General features: G+C 37.5%; 1 protein-coding gene across 2 annotated transcripts in view; it reads right to left on the bottom strand.

Moving 5' to 3' along the window:
- SLC6A18 (solute carrier family 6 member 18) overlaps positions 1-23,280 on the bottom strand; it is a 47,509-nt gene that overhangs the window by 6,092 nt on the left and 18,137 nt on the right. The window contains exons 2-9 of one of the 2 annotated variants that reach the window (XM_074199566.1): positions 21,781-21,921; positions 21,240-21,377; positions 18,776-18,957; positions 16,326-16,436; positions 8,213-8,325; positions 5,364-5,492; positions 3,418-3,574; positions 159-363 (exon numbers count right to left, since the gene is read on the bottom strand). In XM_074199566.1, the coding sequence (XP_074055667.1) occupies positions 159-363; positions 3,418-3,574; positions 5,364-5,492; positions 8,213-8,325; positions 16,326-16,436; positions 18,776-18,957; positions 21,240-21,377; positions 21,781-21,921 (1,176 nt within the window). The remainder of the gene's footprint in view (positions 1-158; positions 364-3,417; positions 3,575-5,363; positions 5,493-8,212; positions 8,326-16,325; positions 16,437-18,775; positions 18,958-21,239; positions 21,378-21,780; positions 21,922-23,280) is intronic. The other variant, XM_074199567.1, reaches the window with a different exon arrangement.

Here is a 23,280-nt window from a genome sequence, read left to right as displayed (position 1 = left end):
GTAGGCTGACCACCTTTTTTATATTGGTGAAAAATAGCCCTTATCTGTCCTGAAAGGATTATAATTTTGCTAAGCCTGTAAATTAGAGGAAGAACTCAGAAAAGGGGGAAGTGGATGGGGAAGGGTGGTAAACTTGAATGACCTAATTCTTCACTTACCTGTTATTAATTCCTTAGGGACTGACCTGGGCACAATTTGCATATCTAGGAAAGGTGTCAGAACTCCTTCCATATTCCCAAACATGGAAGTAAGGCCCAAGGAAAACAGCATTCCAAAGAAGAGAATGGCCCAAACCGGAGCGCCAGGCATGTGAATGATGGCCTCGGTGAAGACAATAAAGGCCAGGCCAGTACCGGATGCACTCTGTGGAACACACACACACACACACACACACACACACACACAGACACATGTTTAACCATGTCAAGCCTTGGGATTTGGGAACTCTGGCTCACTGTCACAGTCAAGTCAGAGGGTCTTGGATCTAAGGCTGGAAGAGACCTCAGAGTCTCTTCTTCTAGTCCAAACCCCTCATTTTATAGAGAAGAAAACTCTGGCCCAGAGTAACTTGTCTAAGGTCACATTGAAAGTAAATGGCAGAGGTGGAATTTCAACTCTGGTATTATGGTTCTTAAGTCAGAGTATCTAAAGCTTTTTTGTGTCCTGGAGCCCTTCAGCAGTCTGATGAAGTCTGTGGACCCCTTCTCAGAATTATGTTTCTAAATGTATAAAGTATGAGTACAAAGGAAAAGAATTCTCTTGGTGGCATGGTGGATAGAAGACTTGACTTGGAATCAGAAAAATCTCATCTTCCTGAGTTCATTTTCCAGCCTTAGACATTTACTAGCTGGGTGACCATGGGCAAGTCACTTCACTCTGTTTGCCTCTTGCATCTATAAAATGTGCTGGAGGAGGAAATGGCAAACCATTCTAGTATCTTTACTTTTTTTTTTAGTTTTTTTTTCAAGGCAGTGGGGTTAAGTGGCTTGCCCAAGGCCACACAGCTAGGTAATTATTAAGTGTCTGAGACCAGATTTGAACTCAGGTACTCCTGACTCCAGGGCCAGGGCCAGTGCTCTATCCACTATGCCACCTAGCCGCCCCTCTACTATCTTGACTAAGAAAACCCCAGATGGACTCAAAGACAAAACAAAAATAATATTTATCAATTAAAAAAAAATAAAGTCATGGTAAAGCAGTTTAAGAGTCCTCTAAATGGCAGAATAAGCTTTCTGTTTATCTTGGAGGTGGATCTGGAAATTTGTCTTCTTGTCCAGGATTAGGCAGATTAAGAGGTTTACATAGATGGTCTGGACTGACTTCAGTCTCTGTTGCCTCCTTGGGTACAGAATATATGTAGACAAGTTTCTTTCTTTTATGTCTCTATTTATTCTGCATGTGAGTTTGAGTAAATCCCCTAATTTTTCTTGAGGTCTAAAGAAAAGACCTTAAAGGTGAACCCTCTAGCTTTAAATCCAAAGAGACTATCCTCATTTCTTTCCTCTATTTTACTGATCATCTCTTCTTTTTTTCCTTCCCTTTTCCTTCTCCACTGATAGTGGTATTTAGGAGGTAGATGGACAAATTCCTTTGTTGAAGAAGTTGAAGTCCCTTGACCAGAATCTGTACCAATCTTACTTAAAATTGCTGCAATTTGATTACATTGTAGAATGAAAAAAAAGATAAACATTTTTTCCCAACAGATGAGGCTTTGTGGGAATGATTAAATGAAACAGGTAGAAGTGTGCCATTTCCACCTCACAGATTTCAAAGCTCATAAAGCATACATCAGTAGGATCTTTGTGAGTGGGGATATAGTTATTTTCCCATTTTACACTTGGAAGCAGCAAGAGATTATATTAACCATGGTCATATATTAACTTAATGGAAAATGGGAGAATACATCAATCTTCCATCCCCTTTAACTAAATATACCAAAAGAGCTTTCTCTGTCATTGCTGAGACAAAAGTAGAGAAGTCACATCATGGACTTTTCCCTTGTGTCTCTGTTGCTTCTTCTGTAAATGAGAAGCTCGGACTTGGTGTTCCCTAGTTCCTTCCAGCACTGTGTTTGAAGACCCCCAGTCTTAAATGCCTTCTCTTTTTTTAATCCATGTAATTCACATATCCTACCTGGAAAGGGCAAAATCAGGATAACTCTTGTGGCAACCTATAATTGAATATCAAAACCTCAGAATGAGAAACTACTTCTAAAATCGGTCCTGTTAGAGGTAGACAGAGTTCAGGATATCTGTGAACTTTCATAGAGAAAAAAGTACTTAGTTATTTTCTATAATCTCTGACTGAAATGTGATGTTTTCTTCCATTATTTCAGTCCATTACTCTGAGACCCGAGGGTCTTTATGTTTCCCCAGACTACCAAAAGGCTAAGTCCCTTCACTCTAGTCTCATCCAAATCTGGATAAGAATCTTCCCTAAAGAGAGTCCAAAATGTGCCTAAATTATGTTTTGTCTTGAAGACCTTCAATAGGTGGGAGTTTTCTGCCTCATGAAGTAATCAATTTTCTGTACAAATCTGATTGTTAGGAAATTATTCCTTACATCAAACCTCTATCTCCCCCTCTGTACTCTCCACCCAGTATTCCCAGGTCTGTCCTCAGGTTCCAAGTAGAAGACAACTCTCTTCCCATAGGAAAGCCTGGCTCCTTGCCTCACCATTTCTTCTCCAATGAAAATCAGTATTTATCTGGGTCTCTTGAGAAGCATGGCAACAAGAATGCTTCCTTTATCCTCCTTATCTGTCTGTGTTCTGAGACGAAGTCAATGGGTGTCATTGAAATTTTATGGCAACTTTTGCTCCTTGGTAAATGCTACCCATTGATCCCAGGTCTACCATCTGAGGCTGAGAAAAACACAAACTAATAGATTTGGTTTTTGGCCCTTGATTCAAAGAGGAAAATTTACACTTCAAGCATAGAGAAACTTCTAAGAACTAAGACTAAAACCTGGTACCATGGTAGGTGCTTAATAAATATTTTTGGATTGATTAGAATTATCCAGAAGTGGGCAGGTTTTCAAGTGGAAGCTGGATGCCCACTTCTTATATATTCTCATGAGAGTTCTTTTTCAAGTATAGTTGGGTTAGATGGCCATGGAATCTTTTCTAAAAATAAACAGTACTTGTGAAGGCCAAATAGCATGGGTCCAAATGAATGCCATATGACTATATTTAGAGCCAGAAGATTTAGAGTCTGTGGGAAGTTTGAAGATCATTCAGTCCACTCTTTTCATCTTATGCCTCTTCAGGGATGCTGAGACTTGGAGAAATGCTACTATCTCAATGTCCAAGACAGACATGCAGCCAGCAGTCCTTTGGAGCTTGATGCCTGATCTTCTGATAAGTCTTGTGTTCTTTCCACTAAGCCCCACTGCTTCTTAGTGGTCTGAGCTTCTTACCTTGTCCAGGAAATCTTGCAGGTGGCAGCTCTTCAGTTGGAGTTGTGCCAACCTCTCTGCCTGGGTTGAATTCAGGTGCGTGAAGCAGGCCAGATAGTCGTCTCGCTGGATGCTTTGGTCTGGAAAATCAAACTCATTGATGATACTGATGATGTTTCTGTCAGAAAGGAGCAGATGGCTTTGTGAACATTTTACTGAGCACACACAAAAATCACTTTCAGGTCACTGAATCCAGAAGCCTCCAAACAAGTTGATTATCACCATAAATGTGGTCAGTGGGAAATAAAAAATTTTTGCAAGATGGGGCTTCATTCCTCCAGATTCAGATTTTTGATCTTGCTATGAGACACACCCATGTCTACACCAACAAAAGAGATGGTATATGAATGTCACTTTTAGGGAGGAACTACTTAATTTGATTTCCTAACCTATCTAGAGGAGAGTGCCAGCCTGGAGTCAGGAAGACTCGTGTTGCTAGGTTTAAATCCAATCTTAGACACTTATTAGCTGTGTGACCCTGGGAAAGTCACTTAACCCTGTTTACCTTGGCTCCCTCATCTAGAAAACGAGCTGGAGAAGAAAATGACCAACCACTCCAGTATCTTTGCCAAGAATACCCCAAATGGGGTCATGAAGAGTCGAATGTGACTCAAAAAAACAACTAAAAAACCTCAAATGATGATAGCCATATATAATCAAGGTATCATATTAGTGATGATGATGATGATGAAAATAAAGAGAAGGAAAAAGAAACAGCCCATCAATTTCTATAGAACCCAACTGACTCTGCATGGCCAAATCTACAATTGGACAGAACTATAACTAGTCATCTAAGAACCAGGATAAATGGATGAAAGAAAAACAAGACATTCTCATATTAACTTCTTTTAAAAATTCTCTTAATGAGTATATATGGAATTGACCCTAGGATATTTGGACCTATGGGAGAAAATGTACCAAAAGGTCAGCACTGAGGATGGGGATAGGCTGAGAAGGAGCTCACCTGAGATACTATTTCTAGGGAGAAGGAAGCAACCATTTAGTACTTTCTGATTTTTGACCAAGTAATTGTGCTACCTTGGTGCTAAGTTCAGCTGTTTTTATGTTGCTAAGGGAGTATAAGTGATATCACTGAGCTCTGATTACTCATCTTTTATGTTTCAGGTTTGCTGCTATGGAAGTTCAATGAATACATTAAGATATCTTTATATCACGTGCTTCTTGGTGCCTATCAAAATTTATTGGGAAACTTGTTTATAGTTTTCTGACTAGAATTATAACATTGGAAAATAGCTTTTCCTCTTCAATTAAGTGTGCTAACTTGGAGGTTGACATACCATGCATCCCAGGAAAGACTTTTGGTTTCCTTGTTGCCTATCTTTTATTGTTCTTTTTTTCATTTTCATTTGTCATTTTGTCATACCTGACTCTTCATGAACCCATTTGCTATTTTCTTTGCAAAGATATTGGACTAGTTTGCCTTTTCCAGCTCATTTTACAGATGAGGAAACTAAGGGAAAGCAGGGCTAAGCGACTTGCCTAGGATCACACAGTTATTGGAGACCAGATTTGAACTCAAGAAGATGAGTTTTCCTGACTCCAGACCTGGTCTATCCTCTGTGCCATCTAGTTACCCCTCTCTTTTATTTCTGATATAAAATTTTAGTTTTTTTTTACAATATTACTGTTTTTTTCTTGGGGACAGAATGGTTTTAATTCATGGCTTCACTACAGATTAAACAAGGACACAGGCACAGTAACTAACTTATGATTCCCTAGCTCCTAGAAAAGTTTGGTTATTTATTAGCTCTGCTTTTCTGCTCAGTCCTACCCCCCCATCCTTCCCTCCATTCTGCCCTGCCAACCCAAGCCCTCCAAAAGAAAAAGAATAAAAGAAAGTCAACAAGCATTCTGCTCCTGATTTGATTTCTGCAACAGGATCCTACCTGTCCAGGCAATCCCAGTAATCATTTGTTGCCTTGAAGCCTAGAACAGAGAAAACAGCTATAGAAGCATAGAGGGAGGTCATGCTGTTCACTAGGGCTATGGTGACAGCATCTTTTTCACAATCATTCCTGGGAAGGAAAGAAATAAAAGCATTTTCACTGATGTTTTGAGAGTTTTTAAGAAAACAAAAATACAATATAATATCAAACATATATTAAGTTCCCACTGTACTAGTCATTGGAGGAGAAAATCTAGATAAAGTATGTATGACTCCCTACCCTCAAAGAACTTGTAGGGGGATAAGAAAACAACACAGGAAGCTAAAACTCACAATATTACATGATAAATTCATGGGAGATGTTCCATCATTGAACTTTGGGAACTCAAATGGAGATAGTTTTTTTTAATAACCAGGTGATCAGAGAACCTTTTTGGGAGAAAGTTAGGACATGACCAAAGAACCAGATTGGAATAATGGAAAGAGCATTGGATTTATGGCCAGAGAGAACAAGATTCAAATACCTTCTCTGTCATTCATTACTCATATGATTTTCAGTAAATCACACTCTGAACTTAGTTCCCTCATCTGTAAAATAAGGGTTGGATGAGGTGACTCCAAGGTCCCTATCTGCTCCAAAATGTGATTCTACTAGCTAGATTTTTTTTTTTTGCAAGGCAGTGGGGTTAAGTGGTTTGCCCAAGGCCACACAGCTAGGTAATTATTAAATGTCTGAGACCAGATTTGAACTCAAGTACTCCTGACTCCAGAATTGGTGCTGTATCCACTGCGCCCCCTGGCTGCCCCCATTAGCTAGATTTTAAAGGATATGATTTTGCTATTTTTGTCACAGTCATTCCTATGACAGAAAGGAGAAAGGGTATCGCAAATATGAGAGACAGCCTAAGAAATGGCCCCAAGGTGTAACAGCATCATGATCAGAGGGCAGATCTTGAGCTTTGAGTTCAAGGAAGTCAATCTGTCAGTAAATATTTATTTTAATGTTTAGGCGTGTTCTAAATGCTGGGCTTAACCTCTTAGTGTCTCTCATTATCAACCATCCTTTTGGTCATTTAGCACTGGATATCTCTTTGGCATCTCAAATTTAGTCTGCCAGAAACAGACATCATTCTCTTTCTCCTCAAATCTTCCTCTCTTCCTTCCTTCCCTGTTATTGTCAAGGGTACTGCCATCCTCCAAGTAACCAGGCTTCACAACCTTGGTGTTTAACTCTTCATTGCCTAAAATCAATTGCCTGGGAAGTACTTGCCTAGCTCCCCCCATCTTCACCTCTTAAAATCCTTCTCTCCTTCTCCTCCAGAGTTAAAATGCCAAAGAAATTCTTCCTCCTCTCCATTCTTTATAGCTTCACTCAAATGACATTTCATCCAGAAAGCTTTCCCTAATCCCTCAGTCAAGAATGGTCTTTTTTTTTTTTAGCCTTTTGCTTGTACCTCTGATACCTTAGTAACATAACTCTTTGCTTATTTATGTGTGGGTCAAATTTTCTTAGGAGGACATAGGCAAACTATAAATGAGGACACAGACAAGGTTGGATGTAAACTTTGTGTCTGCCTAGCACCTAACACTGGATACAGGAGGCACCTAATATCTATCACCTGAAATCATTGCCACTGATTTTTAAAAGTCCTTTGTTTCATTAGAACATAATCTTCCAGTAAATACAAATCATATACGCAATTTATGAATATGGGTTATCTAAAACATTTTGATTTGTTAATACAAAATCTGTTCAACCTTTCCTTTTTACCACAGTTGTATAATTTCTATTTTTATTTTAAAACTCACTTATTTAACAGTTTATAGATAAAGTACCCCTATTTACAATAAAGGGGACTACAGACTTTGCAAAAAGTGACTTTAACCCTTAACTCAACTTAAAGGCCAAGGAATGAGATGCTCAAACCATTTCTTCTTTCTAGAGGACAATATGTTGAAGGAAAAAAGCATTAAATCAAACTTTTCTGAGAAAGTTTTTTTCCTCTGATATTTCCCCCTAATTATATGTAAAAACTTTAAAAAGGTGCATGGATAACTTTTTAAAAGCTATATATAGGTAATTTTTAAAAGGGTTATATAAATATTTTTAAATGTCTTTTATTTATAGGAATTCAACCAAAATTCTTGCTAATGACTTGTATAATGTTCATTATAACTCTCATAGTTTTAAATCAAATTTGTTACATAGTCAGATTGTTTTTTATGTTGTATGAATACTTTAGTAGACCTCTATGATCAATGAATAATAAATGTATAGAGCATAATTTTACCATTTTAAAATATGATAAAGGTTTATTGTTGCTGTATGATTTTTTAATAATATGACATGGGGACACAAAACTCAATTCTAACATTAATCCGATGAGAAAATATGATCCACTTTAGAACAATCCATTTTATGATATTTCCAGGGATAGAATATGACAAAAATCAGTGACTTCCTGTACTTTTCCTCCAACTAAAATACTCATATGGTGCTTTCTGGATACATGTTGAATATCTTTAGAAACCACAGACCATGAGAGAGGTCATCAGACACTGAGATGAATCAAGGATTTTCCTTTTAAGTAATTCTCTGGGGGTTCATAAAAAAAGAGGTAGTTTAAAAAAATTCCTTATATGCTTCCTTATGCCTCAGAAAAAGGAATGTTAATTGGTAGAAATACCATTTGTTTTCTTTTGAAGAATGGTACAATGTGAAGATGATGTCAGGATCACTATCACTCTAAAAGTTCAAGAGGAAGTGTGATCTAAGAACCAAAGATGAGAAATGATGATTTTACAATCATAATGCTATCAAGCTACAACCAAAGCAGTAGCTCTTCTTACTTGGGTGGATTGTAACTTGCAAAAGCAATGTGTCCTCCAAAAGCCAGTGAAAGGGAAAAAAAGATCTGAGTAGCTGCATCAAGCCATACCCGAGGATTCTGGAGAATGTTCATCTGAAATTAGAGATTAACAGTAATTGTAATAATTATTATAATTTCCATTTAAAAATTGCTTAATAATTGAAAAATATTTTTGCAAATATTATCTCATTTGTGTCCCTCTACAATGCTATGAGGAAGGTGAAATATGTAGTATTTTATGTTTATTTTATAGATGAGAAAACTCAGGCTTAGAGAAATTAAATGAGTTATCTAATAGAATGATAGTTTTAGAAAGTCATCTAGTTCAAATTATCACCTGTAAGACCAAACAATTCTATCCTAGTTTGACTTTATCGGTGCCCAATTAGCTTAATTTTATAGCCATTTTAAAAAAACAGACTAGACAGAATTTTTGGGAACCAAGCTGGAAGAATAAACAGGGAATCGCTCTCATATATACCTCCAAACAACCATAAAATAGTTCCCCAAAACAAATCCTGGAACAACAGAACCAGCAAAAAAGTCAGGGTAAAACAATCTTTGAGCCCAAGAAAGTTGGAATATTGGCAGAAGTTTGTCTTACTCAAGTTAAAGGAAAGTACAGTCTAAGAAAGGAAACATCCTAGCAAGCCGGAAATAGATCCTGAGGCCCATGTTCAACTGAGAACCCCCATGTGCTTGAGCATAATCCCAGACAGACAGCCGCCAGTGGTCAGACTTCCACATACTTGAGTGTATCCCTAGGCAAATGAAGAAATATTCCATGGGCTTCAAAACACACTAGACATCACCACTGGGATCCCAGCTCAACATCAGGTAAGCTGCCAATCCCTTATAGCCCTCAGCAGTGCCACCCACCCACCATCCTATCTCCTGCATAGCACCAGACATGAGGGTGTCCCATAGCCCTCAAGGTAACATCAGTGCAACACTAGATAAATAGCCAGAGTCTGCAGCTCTTGCACAAGAAGCCTGAGACAATGTCCCTTCCACTTTGGGAGCAGAGCTCAAATTTAAAAGAAAGGACAAGGGCAAAAAAGAACAAGATTAGCAAAAACCAACAGAAAAGGAATCTGACCATAGAAAGTTATCATGATGACAAGGAGGATTACGACACAAACTCAGAAGAGGACAATAATGTCAAAACACCTATGGACAAAACCCCTCCCAAAATGGAAAGTACTCACACCCAGAAAGAACTCATGGAAGAACCCACAAAGGAGTTTAAAAATCATGTAAAAGACAGAAAAAAACTTGGGAAAAGAAATGAGAATGATAAAAGAGAATTATGAAAGAGAGTGAACAGCTTGGAAAAAGAAAACAGCTACTTAAAAATTAGAATTGGTCAAATAGAAAAGGAGTTACAAAAATCCACTAAAGAAAACAACTCCTTAAAGAAAAGTAAAATTGACCAAACAGAAAAGGAAGTACAAAAACTAATGGAGGAAAACAGCTTCTTAAATGAAACAACAAAAATCAAACAAATCCAAAAGAATAAAAAAATGGAAGAAAATGTAAAATACTTCCTGGGGAAAACAATTGACCTGAAAAAATAGATGCAAGAGAGTCAATGTCAGAATCACATGACTCAAAAGGAAGAGTTGGACAGAATTTTTCAAGAAAACATCAAGGAAAACTACTCTGATATCCTGGAACCAGAGAGCAAAATAAGCATTGAAAGGGACCACCAATCACTTCAAGAAAGAGATTCCAAAATAAAATATCCCAGGAACAATATAGCTAAATTTAGAACTACTGGGGCAAGGAAAAAATACTGCAAGTGGCCAGAAAGAATCAATTCAAATATTAGGGAACTACAATCGTAATTAAACAGAACTTAACAACTGTAACATTAAAAAGTGGGCTATTCCAAAAAAGACAAATGAACTAGGACTACAACCAAGGACAGAAAGAAAAAAACAGAAGGAAAAATAGGATAGTGGGAAATACATAGCTAGTAATCATACTGTGAAGGTGAATGGGATGAACTCTGCCAGTAAAAGGAAATGGATAATGGAATGGATCAAAAACCAGACTCTTACAATATGTTATTTAGAAGAAACACACTTGAAGCAGAGAGATACACACAGAATAAAGGTAAGAGACTGGAGCAGAATCTGTTATGCTTTAGCTGAAGTAAAAAAAAATGGGGGTAGCAATCCTGATCTTAGACAAAGTTAAAGCAAAAAGAGATCTAATTAGAAGAAATAAGAAAGGAAACTACATCATGTTAAAAGATACCATAGACAATGAAGAAATATCAATACTAAACATATATGCACCAAGTATATAGCATCTAAATTCTTTTTAAAAATATTTTTAAATATATATAGCATCTAAATTCTTTTTTAAAAATATTTTTAAATTTATTTTTCCAACTACAAGTAATGGTAGTTTTCAATAATCATTTTTTGCAAGGTTTTGAGTTTTATGTTTTTTCCCCTCCCCCTCCCTCCTCCTCCTCCTGATAGAAACTAATCTAATATAGACTATAACATATAACCATAGCATCCAAATTCCTAAAGGAGAAATTATGTGAGTTAGAAGAACAACTGTCCCCTTGCAGAACTAGATAACTTCAAATAAAATAAAATAAACAAGAGAGAAACTAAGGAGAAAAATAGAATATTCAAAAAGTTAGATATGACAGTCCTTTGGAGAAAACTAAATGGGAACAGAAAGGAAAAATAAATTTTTCTCAACAGGACATGGCACCTACAAAAAGATTTAAACATCGAGTATAGAAAGGCAGAAATATTAAATGTATTCTTTTTTTGTTTGTTTTTGCTAGGCAGTGGGATTAAGTGACTTCCTCAAGGTCACACAGCTAGGTAATTATTAAGTAAGGCTGGATCTGAACTCAGGTCCTCCTGACTCTAGGGTTGGTGCTCTATCCACTGCACCAACTAGCCACTCCAAAGCTAAAGTAATTATCAAGAAATATTTTCCCCAATTGTATGCCAATAAATCTGACAACCTAAGATAAACTGGTGAATATTTATGAAAATATAAATTACTTATATTAACAAATCAGGAAACAGAATGGCTGAATAGCCCCATTTTAGAAAAAAGAAATCGAACAAGCCCTTAATGAACTCCCTAAAAAACAAATCACCCTTAGGGGGCTGAGTTCCAATCTGCCCTCAGACACTTAATAATTACCTAGCTGTGTGGCCTTGGGCAACTTAATCCCATTGCTTTGCAAAAACAAACAAACAAACAAAAAAAAAAACCTAAAAATTTTTTTAAAAAAATCACCAAGACCAGATGGGTTCATGAGTGAATTCTACCAGACATTTAAGGGACAATCAATTCCAATACTATATAAACTATTTCAAAAAATAGGAGTCCTGCCAAAATCCTTTTTGACACAAATATAGTGCTGACACCTAGACCAGGAAAAAGCTAAAATAGAGAAAAAATTATAGAGCAATTTCCCTAATGAATATTGATGCAAAAATTTTTAACAATACTACAAAAAAGATTACAGCAATATATTACAAGGATTCTATACGTCAGTCAAGTGGGATTTATATCAGGATTGCAATATTAGGAAAACCATCACATAATTGACCTTATCAATAACAAAACCAACAGAAGTCATATGATTATCTCAATAGATGCTGAAAAAGTTTTTGACAAAATATAGCACTCATTCCTATTTAAAACAATAGAGAGGGACAGCTAGGTTGTGCAGTGGATAGAGCACAGGCCCTGGAGTCAAGAGGACCTGGGTTCAAATCTGACCTCAGACACTTAAAAATTACCTAGTTGTGTGACCTTAGGCAAGCCACTTAACCCCACTGTCTTCCAAAAAACACACACAAAAAAATCCCACACCATAGAGAAATGGGAATAAAGGAAGTCTAAAACTGTCAGCAAGCATTATCTGTAATGGGGATAAGCTAGAAATCTTCCCCATAAAATTAGGAATAAAGCACTAATAATAGTGGTGTCACTATTATTCAATATAATACCAGAAATATTAGCTATAGCAAAAGGAGAAGAAAAAGAAATGAAAGAAAATAGGATAGGCAATGAGGAAACAAAAACATCACTCTTTGCAGATTATATGATGGTATTTTAGAGACCCCTAGAGAATCAACTAAAAAAATTACTTGAAATAATTAACTTTAGGCGGAGCCAAGATGGCGACATGAAGGGATGGAGTCTTAGGAGCTCTCTGATAAAAACTCATAAACTAAGGACTCTAACAACTTTTGAGAGACAGAACCCACAAAGGGACCCAGTGAGGCAGTTCTACTCAAGGTAACCTGGAAAAGAACAGAAAGGCTCTGCTCTCCGGGGTTGGAGGGGCAGCCTGCCAAGAACTTCAGCTCCCAGAGGCAGCCCCAGGGCACTGGGAGCCATGGCTCACAGCAGCAGGGGAGTCTCCTGAGCTGCACCCTGGGAGCACTGGGCACAAAGTGGGGGAACAGCGGGGAACCTCTGCCAGAGCAAGCATGTGGAGCCCAGCCCTCAGGGCACACAGCAAGCAGCATGGTCTTTCCCCAGCCCTGATCCAGGAAACTGAAGCAGGCAGAGCCAGTAAGCAGGAGCCCCCAGGGCATGAGCCCATTGAGCTGAGGGAGGGGAGTGAAGAGAGACTGTGATCTCTGTCCTCTGCCCCTGGAACAGGACTCTGGGGTTCTGACCACATTCAGATCGTGATCCCAGTCTAGGTCCCCCGATAGAACAGCAGGGCCCCCCCACCTCGGCCTGTGGCAGAGGGGGGGCTTATGGTCATTCACAGACCAGAAGGAAGGACAGAACCTCACACACTGAGACCCCTGTGGGAGTGTCCCAAAAGTTCAGGAAGCACCCCCAAAAAACAGGCTTAGGCTGGGAAAATGAACGAGCAAAGAAACAAGAGGAAGACCATTGAGAAATATTTTGCAAATGAGCCCAAGAAGGATCAAAATACTCAGTCTGAAGATGAGGAAGCACAAGCTCCTGCATCTAAAGACTCCAAGGAAAACAGAAATTGGGCTCAGGCTATGACAGAGCTCAAAAAAGACTTTGAAAATCAAATGAGGGAGTTGGAAGAAAAACTGGGAAAAGAAAGGAGAGAGATGCAGGAAAAACATGAAAATGAAGTCAGCAGCTTAGTCAAGGAAATCCAAAAAAATGCTGAAGAAAATAGCATGCTAAAAACCAGCTTAAGTCAAATGGATAAAACAGTTCAAAAAGTTATTGAGGAGAAGAATGCTTTAAAAAGCAAAATTGGCCAGATGGAAAAAGAGATAAGAAAACTCTCTGAGGAGAACAAATCCTTCAGACAAAGAATAGAATTCAAGGAGATTGATGAATTTACCAGAAATCAGGAATCAATACTTCAAAACAAAAAAAATGAAAAATTAGAAGAAAATGTGAAATATCTCATTGAAAAAACAACTGATATGGAAAACAGACTTAGGAAAGATAATTTAAAAATTATTGGAATACCTGAAAGTCATGATCAGGAAAAGCGCCTTGACATCATTTTCAAAGAATTAGTACAGGAAAATTGCCCTGATATTCTAGAAGCAGAGGGCAAAATAGAAATGGAGAGAATCCACTGATCCCCCCAAGAAAAAGATCCCCAAAAACAAACCCCCAGGAATATTATAGAGCCAAGTTCCATAACTCCCAAATCAGACAGAAAATATTGCAAGCAGCCAGAAGGACACAGTTCAAATATCGTGGAGCTGCAGTCAGGATCACACAGGACTTAGCAGCAACTACATTGGAAGCTCATAGGGCTTGGAATACAATATACCGGAAGGCAAAAGAGCTTAGATAAGAAAGAGCTTGGATAAGAAATAGAATGGTATATCAGTGGACTAGATTATGTACACAGTATACAACAGCAGATGACCCTAGTGGTGTAGTATTTGACAAAACCAAGGCTCCAGCCTTTGGGAAAAGAACTCACCATTTGACAAAAACTTCTGAGAAAACTGGAAAACAGTAGGACACATTATAGATATAGACCAGCATCTCATTCTGTATACCAAGATAAGGTCAAAATGGGTGCATGATTTAGACATAAAAGGTGACACCATAAGCAAATTAGATGAGCAAGGAAAAGTCTGCATGTACTATCTATGGAGAAGGGAAAAATTCATGATCAAACAAGAGATAGAGAGCATTACAAGATATAAAATAATGATTTTGGTTATATTAAAATGAAAAGCTTTTACACAAACAAAACCAAAGTAGCCAAAATTAGAAGAAAAACATAAAGCTGGGAAACAATCTTTACAGCAATTATCTCTCATAAAGGCCTCATTTCTCAAATATATAGAGAATTTAGGCAAATTTATAAGATTGCAAGCCATTCCCCAATTGATAAATAATCAAAAAATATGAACAGGCAGCTTTTGGATGAAGAAATCAAAGTGATCTATAGACATATGAAGAAATGCTCTAGGGATGGCTAGGTGGTGCAGTGGATAGAGCACCGGCCCTGGAATCAGGAGTACTTGGATTCAAATCCGGCCTCAGACACTTAATAATTACCTAGCTGTGTGGCCTTGGGCAAGCCACTTAACCCCATTGCCTTGCCAAAAGAGTGCTCTAAATCACTATTGATTAGAGAAATGCAAATTAAAACAACTTTGAAATACCATGGAACATATATCAGTTTGGTTACTGTGACAAAAAAGGGAAAATGATAAATGTTGTAAAGGATATGGGAAAATTGGAACACTAATGCATTGGACAATAATTTAAAACTATGCCCAAAGGGAAACCAAACTGTGCATACCCTTTGAATTAGAAAATACCATTACTAGATCTGCATACCAAAGAGATCATTATAAAAAGGGGGAAAGGAACTCTTTGTCCTGGGCAGTGGCTGAAGGAACTGTGGTATATGAATATAATAGGATACTATTGTGCAATAAGACATGATGAACAGGCAGATTTCAGGGAAAAAAAAACCTGAAAAGACTTGTATGAATTAATGCAAAGTAAAATGAGCAGAACCAGGAAAACATTGTATAGTATTAGCAACACTTTGCCATGATCAATATGAATGACTCAGTTCTTTACAAAAACAGGATAATTTAAGATGAGTACAAAGGACTCATGAAGAAAAAGGCTATACATCCAAATAAAGAACTGATGGACTCTAATACAGATAGAAGCATATTTCTTCATTGATTTTATTCTTTTTTCTTTAGACCTGTTTTTCTTTCACAACTGTGACTAATATAGAGATATATTTTACATGATAGTACATGTGTAACCTATGTCAAATTGCCTATCATTTTAGAAAGAGAAGTAAAAGTGAGGGAGGGAGAAAAATTTAGAAATGAAAATCTTGTAAAAATCATTGCTAAAAATTGTCTTGAGATGGAATTGGGAAAAATGTTATTAAAAAATAAAAATTAAAAGCAGTATGGAAAGGACTGGACTTGTTATCAGAGATTGAAATCTGTTCTCTGTAAGTTACTGCCAGTGTGACTTTGGGTGAATCCCTGAACCTCTTTAGGTCTCTTTCTTCATTTGTAAAAAAAGAGAAGTTTGAAATAAAAGATTCTTAGGTTCATTCTAGCCCTAAATATAAGATTCTTCTGAGAATATTTATGTCTCTTCTGAGAATACTGATGTCTCAATAGAAGAAACTTACAGAAGTGTTAATATACTTTTAAAAAGGGCTGCTTGGCAACATCATCAAGTTACCTCATTCAGGTAAGAAATTTGCTCACCCAACAGGGAGTCAATTATAAGGCTGTTGTGAGACATTTGGACCTTTGAGAACTAGGTTCTCTTTGATCACTTTGCAAAACAAGGGAATGTATTTAAGCCATTTCCCTCTTGTGTCTAGGTTTATTGAATTTTCTTATCTCAAATCAAACTTATTGTTTTTTAATAGCCATCATGTAAAACTAGCTAGACTAAGCTCATCTGGCCTAAGACAAATAGTTGTATCAAAAAGTTTGATTCATCATTTCAACCCAACTTGTATTGTACAGAGAACTGATGTAAATTTGTGGAGGGGTGCTTTTTTTTTAACAGATTTTTTTCAAATTTACTAATGGCTTTGGTCCCTTAATACAAACTAAGCAAGACTCAGCTGTACTTACATTAGGTGTAAAGAGGTAAATTAATCCTTCAGTAGCTCCAGGTAGAGTGAGTCCTCGGATGAGGAAGATGGTCAAGACAACATAAGGAAAGAGGGCAGTAAAATAAATGGCCTGCACAAGAGAATGGAGAAGTAATGAATGTGTGCAAAACCAGAGAACATTTTCCTTATATAGTACTTGGATTGTTGCTAAGATCTTTAGACGATCCTAAGATACACCTGGAGACAGCCCCACAGACCACCTTACCCATTCATCTTTCACTAAGAGTGCCACCAAGGGAAGTTGTCTAGAGATCTCTTGAACATTAGAAATAAGTAATCAGAACCAAGGCATCTTCTTATGGGATTATAACAGAAGATATGTTTTCCACTTATACATTGCTTATGAGGTTTAACTAGGAAACAGAATAGCATTGAGCTCTATATCTATTGTATATACCTGTAATTCTGTTCAGTTTAATTTTAACAAATATTTATTAATTGTCCATGTGAAAAGTACTGGATGAGGATGGTAGTGCAAGGGACAAAGCAATCTGCCTTCAGTAAAATGGGGACCATACTCAACAACAAGCCCATAAATAAGTTTGCTATAAGGTAAATTAAGGAAGGAAATCTGGGGAGATCAGAAAAGGGTTTAGGAAAAAGATAGAAACTGAACTATGCCTAAGAAGAAAACAAGCTAAGTAGAGTTGAAAAATCAGGTACTTAATGTACTGCATATGTATGGAAACAAGGGATAGTGGATTGAGTTTTAAGAACAGTTAATAGTACAGTTTGCCTGGAACATAAGGTTTGTGAAGAGAAATAGGGAGTAGGATTGGAAAGATAGGTAGTAGACAGATTAAAGAGGACTTGAAATGCCAGACTGATGGCTCCGTACTTTATCCTAGAACCAATGCAGAGTTACTGAAAGGTTTTGAGAAAAATAATGATATGGTCAGAACTATATCTTTTGAAAATAAATTTGACATCTATTTGGAGAATGGGTTAGAGATGGGAAAGACTGGAAGCAGGAAGACAAACTAGGAGGCTAAGATAGTATAGATGAGAGGGAATGAATACCAAGCAGTATTGAGATGTGTGTAGGTAGAATTGCTATATAAAATTCTATATGTAGAATTGCTAATGTTTATCACTGATTGAATATGAGAATGAGGCAAGGGTTAAGGATGATACCGAGATTATGAACCTGAGTAATGAGGAGGAGGAGGAGGTTGGTGCCCTGAAATGAAATAGAAAGTTTAGGAGAGAAAAGAGGAGAGTTTAGAGAGGGTGATGATGAATCCTGATTTAGACATCTTGAATTTGATATGCCAATGAGTCTTCCAGGAAGAGACATCCAGAATGACTGGATAATACCAGACTGAAGATGAGGAAAGAGACATTATAATATAAATTTGGATTTGCATATGATAATTTTATATATAAATGGTAATTGACTAATGCCTAGTGTGCTTTTAACAAATGTAATGAAAGTGAGGGGGCACTCCAGGATGAAGAAAAGGGGGCCTTCTCCTTGGGAAGTCAAGAAAGCAGATAAGATCAAGGGAGGGGAAAGAGACAGAGAGACTGAGAAAGAGTCTTTAAACATGGTCTCTGAGATTCTTTCAATTGTGTTCATCAGCTTAATATTACATTTAAAGATAACAAAGTGATTGGGTGATCCAAGATAGCAACCTGGCAAAGCATGAATGACAGACAAATTGGGTAAATGAATCAAAGGTATAGGACAATGTTATTTGATTTGGTTGATTATTTTTAGAGTCAAGACTGGAAATTCAGGAAAGCAAGATTACAACATGGGTTGTAGATTGGGAAAACAGATGGAATAACTAGAGGTCAAATTGAAGAAAACATATATATATATATATATATATATATATATATATATATATATATATACATATTTAGAAAGAATGTCTCAAAGGGGAAAAAGGAAGGACAGGAGATTATGATCAGAGAGGGAAAATTCAGATTTACACAACAGTATTAATAGAACTAAAGTGTCATCATCTCTTGTAGGTGGGTGATACAGGCATAGTAAAGGTCATAGATCCATTTGAATATACCTGAAAATATACCTTTAGCAGTGGAGATGAGCAATTTCTCTGTAATTTAGAGAAATAATTGAGAGATTAAATGACAGAATCAGAGACACTCAGTGAGTCTATATCAGAGATGAGACTTGCACCCAGGTCGTACTGACTCTGTCACAGGCTATCCACAATCCACTATCCCATGCTACTTTTATCTGTTTTTCTCCAAACAAATTCCCACATTTGTAGCAAAAGAGCCTATCGTGCTTACTGTAGTGACAGTCAAGGAGCCTGAGATTCCATTATAGTCATTCCTTGTTAAAAAGCACAACAGGCCCTAGGGAAGTAATTTTCATATTCCAAGAGACAAGTGTGAATAGCTCAGCTGCTCCAGGTACCTTTCCAACATTCTCACCTTTCCTGTGGTTTCAATACCTCTGATTATGCAAATATACACAATCATCCAACAAGCCACCAAGCACATGACCAGCCGCCACTGTATATTCCCACTTTCATTGATGTCTGCTGTGATATTTAATGTTTGCCTGTACCAGAAATAATTCACAGTATTGCTGTACTGGCACTCTTCAATGGGCCCTGAGAATCAAAGAGTAACACAAGTCATTGTCAAGGCTACCATGCACCATGGGCCACAAATGACCAGACTACTTTCATTCTATTGTAAAGGCTTTCCAAGCAAGTCCTAGTATTGTATCTATCTTGGCAGCTCTAGCCCAGCCTGCCAAGTTCTCTGCAGAGAGTAGGCACTTAGTAAATATTTGCTGACTTGAATGATGAGTTTAAGATTTGGATAAATCCATTGACTTCGTTGTTGTCATTGCTATTGGTGGGTTTTTTTTTTTGTTGTTTGTTTTTCTCTAGAAAATAATAATGCAGCTCAGAACTAAGATAACTATGAAGCAATGCTGAAATTAAGGATGTTAATCAGGAAAACTTGGGTGACAAGAGGAGTTGAACTTCCTGTAGCAAATAAGGTGACTCCACCCCAGTGGGTTGGGGAATATGGGGAAATTGGAACCAGGAATTTCCACTTCCCAATATAACCTGGGATTCAGGCCTTGGGTATTTCCATGGGACTCTCCCCATTGGTGGAGAGAACTATTATTCCACACTGAGAGCTTCTGTAAAGGACAGTGTTGGAAGAGTAAAGTTATCTTCTTACTTTTAGTTTTGAAAGAGGACACAAGAGACTTCAAGTTTTCTTCAGGAAGAAACCCCTAGAGAGAAGAAAATGATTTTGGGAAGCTATCATTGAGTGGTTTCAGTCATGTTCACATTTCTGCTACCCCATTTGGGGTCTTCTTGGCAAAGCTACTGTCATTTCCTTTTGCAGCCCATTTTACAGATGAGTCAGAGTTAAATGATTTGCCCAGGGGTCACACAGCTAGTGTCTGAGACCCTCTTTGACCTCAGGTCTCCTGATTCCAGCTCAAGTGTTCTATCTACCACACCTCCTTACGGAGCCATAATAGCAGAATATCTTTGATTCCTAGCTTTTTAACTGAGAGCAAGAGTTCTCACTTGCTCTAAGTGTCTTCCCAAAGACAAATTTCTCTCTCTCCAGGGCTTTCTCCTTGAAGGATCCCTTGTTTTTCTTCTGGAAGTCATAAGCAAAACTCTCCTCTCCCAAGCTCTCACCAATGCTGCCTCTCACTATTCTGAGCAGAATAATCATTCTCTCCACCAATAAGAAGAGCTTTATACAAATGCACCAGGCTCAAATCCCAAATTACACCCAGGTCCAAAGGACTCCAAAGAGTCCAAAGGCTCTAAAGTCCGGACAGAGGTCCTGTTGCTCTTCTTCTCAAGAAGCTTCTGTTGCTCCCCATTGTCTGAAATTAAGGGTGTTAATTCAGGATAAAATACAGGATCCTCTGGGTGGTACTTAAAGCCCATCAGTTCTTCCTAAACCTGTATTTTTCAGGGCCAATTATAGATTGAGCCTCCTCATACCTGTGGCTGGCTTGCTTTCTCTTTCTTGTTCATTATATTTAAATTTCCAGTTTTGTGTCTTCAGAACCTACGTCTGGAATCTCCTCCTCCTCACCTTTTGGACTATTACTTTTACCTTTGGGATCTCCTAGTTCCCTTTAGGGTTTAATTCAAGTGTAACCTCCTTCAAAGGGACATTTTCTGATTCTTTTGGATGTGCATATAGTTTGCACATATAGTTTTCTGTGTTTCTCTATGAGCCAGTGTCCCCTGGTAGTATGCAGCATCCTTGACAGCAGGGGCTGTCTCACTCTTACATTTTATTACCAGTGCTTTTGTGCCTGAGACTTAGAATACATTTAAATATTTGTTGATTGATTCATAACGGATGAGCTAGATGCTTGGAAATTGGGTCAGAATGTAGGAGCCTGGTGTTGTCTCATCTATAAGCAGAAGCTCCATCAGAATTTTGCCTATCTGTGACTCTCCAAATGCATAGGAGGAAGGTTCCCCCTCCCCACAAATTGAAGGGATTTCTGGACCAGGACAGTAACTAAGATCTTCACTGAGAAGGCATTGGGGCAGCCTATATTAGCTCCCTACTCATTCTGCCAAGCCTCAGAAGTCTGTTCTTTAGTAGAAAGAGTAGGCAGTTGCTTGGGACTGGACTATAGATATGGGGAAATAGAGAATAATGTTCAAAGACTAACAATGGTGCTACCAAAGCATAGACTGTTGTGATACCTTGTACACACACACACACACACACACACACACACACACACACAGAGTTTACAAATTTCAAGCAAAAATTGTCCTGTGGATGTCTTGGTGAATTGTCTTGGATTATAAAAAATAACCACAGGAAGAGATGGAGTTCTGACCTGCCCAAATGTCATATAATGGGGCATCCACCTACTCTTTACCTGTTCTGTTTTCATTGGAAGGACAAGAACTCCAAGGAAGAGGACTTTGGAAAGAATTCAGAAAATACCACAGCACCCACATTAAAATGGTGTTGTAATATAAGCTCACCAGGAAGGACACAAATAAGCATCCAATGCCTGTAAAACAAAGGAAAGAAAGTCTTTTGTAATAGCATCTGGGTTTGCAAACACCAGACTAGCAGCTTGTGGTCCTTGTTGCTGTCATCTCTTATTCGATATTATAACTATTTGTGTATTCATTTATTGTTATTGATGAAACTAAGTTTTAATAAATTACATCAAAATTCTTTCATGTACACATTTTCCTTATTAGACTATAAAATGGTTGAGGGCAAGATCTATGGCATTTCATTTTTGTAACTCTAACACCAATAATGGAGTCTCACATAGAGAAGGTATTCAATGATTTGTTGCATCAAATGAAATAAAGATCGATTGTATTTAACTTATCCTTCCTCACTGTTCTTTCTACAATAAGTTTACTCTCAGTCAGCACTCTTGAACAAAATCTCAGACATACCTACTCCATTAAGATATGGTGAGATGCTGCTCCACACCCCAACACTACCTTTCCTTAAGCGCTGACCAATAGCGAGTTCAATATGAAACAGGGGAATTCCTTCAAAGATCAGGGCAATGAAGTATGGAATTAGGAATGCTCCTGGAAATAATAGACAAGTGTTAGCAAGTACATGTCTAGGTCTTTGACAATCCCATAGTAATTTAAAGAGTCTATTTAGTATAAAGTCTCTCCCTCAAGTTGAAGAAAAATAGAAGCAGATTAAAAACTCCATCTACCTCCACTAGATCTGTTGTGTAGTCTCTGATGGCTTGGCATTTCTCTATACTGTTGCAGTCCACATAACTGTGAACCTTTGCTTTGTCTCTTTCTGGCTTTTCCCAATAAGAAGACTGGCCTCTAATGAGCTCTTTTAGCTTAGAATCCAGAAGTGTTTCCTCAAGGCTACATGGTTAGCAGGCCCTTCATACATCAGTTTTAGACTAAGGAAAATCTTCAGCTATTCTTCTCCATATAAGGAGACATTGATTTATCAGTTCTTAGAGTATTGGTTATGGGTAACTTTTTGTTTCTAGAAGTTTTTGCCTCCAAGGGTCAAGCTATTTTGGAAGACAAAGCCACCAGCCAACTCAATAACACCAACAGACATTTAATCTAACTTTGAAACCTTATTACTTATCTGATTTAGGATTAGAAATTCTTTAATTCTTATCTAACCCCTGATTGCCAATATTCACAAACTATAAAATGCTAGCCTGATTCTAGTGCCCCCCAATTTTCTTGAACCCCAAACTCTTGCTTTTTTATGCATTTTTCTTATGAATGGGAGGAGAAATTTAAGGGGAAAAACTGCCAGGTAGAACCAAGGAGAGGCATCTTGAAAGATATTGTGAGATAACAGACCTAAAATATTTTGCAAATCTTAAAATACCATATAATTGCCAGTTATTATTATCATTACCATTAATTATTCCTCAAGTAAAGGCCTCTGGTCATCATTCCTTAAGCCTTCTACTGCCATACTGCTGAGTTTAAATATTTCAATTAAATAACTAGTCTAAGGTAGAAGAAATACATATACCTATTTTTAAGTTTAATCTGCATTATCAACAATCCACAAAACAAGAAGTCTGGCTCTAATTTGTAATTTTTGCAGTTTTCTTTTTGTTTGTTTGTTTTTGTAAGGCAATGGGATTAAATGACTGGCCCAAGGAAACAAGGCTAAGGAAGTATTAAGTGTCTGAGGTCAAATTTGAACTCAGGTCCATCTTGACTCTTAGCTGCCCCAATGTTTACAGTTTTCTGAAGTGAAAATGCTAATACTGAAATTTTACCACCTTCTTAGAGCTGTTCCCAAGGGGCATCACACTCCACTGCAATCATTTGTTTCTGACTTTATGATATATAGTTGAATCTCTCAATTTTTGAGTTATCCTACATTTAAATTACATTTTTTTCCCATAGTGGGGGAGAATGTTGTAAAGGGAACAGAATTAGAGA

The sequence above is a fragment of the Macrotis lagotis genome, chromosome X (genome assembly GCF_037893015.1).
Source record: "Macrotis lagotis isolate mMagLag1 chromosome X, bilby.v1.9.chrom.fasta, whole genome shotgun sequence".
Taxonomy (NCBI): Eukaryota; Metazoa; Chordata; class Mammalia; order Peramelemorphia; family Peramelidae; genus Macrotis; species Macrotis lagotis.
This window is presented reverse-complemented; position numbering and strand designations above follow the sequence as displayed.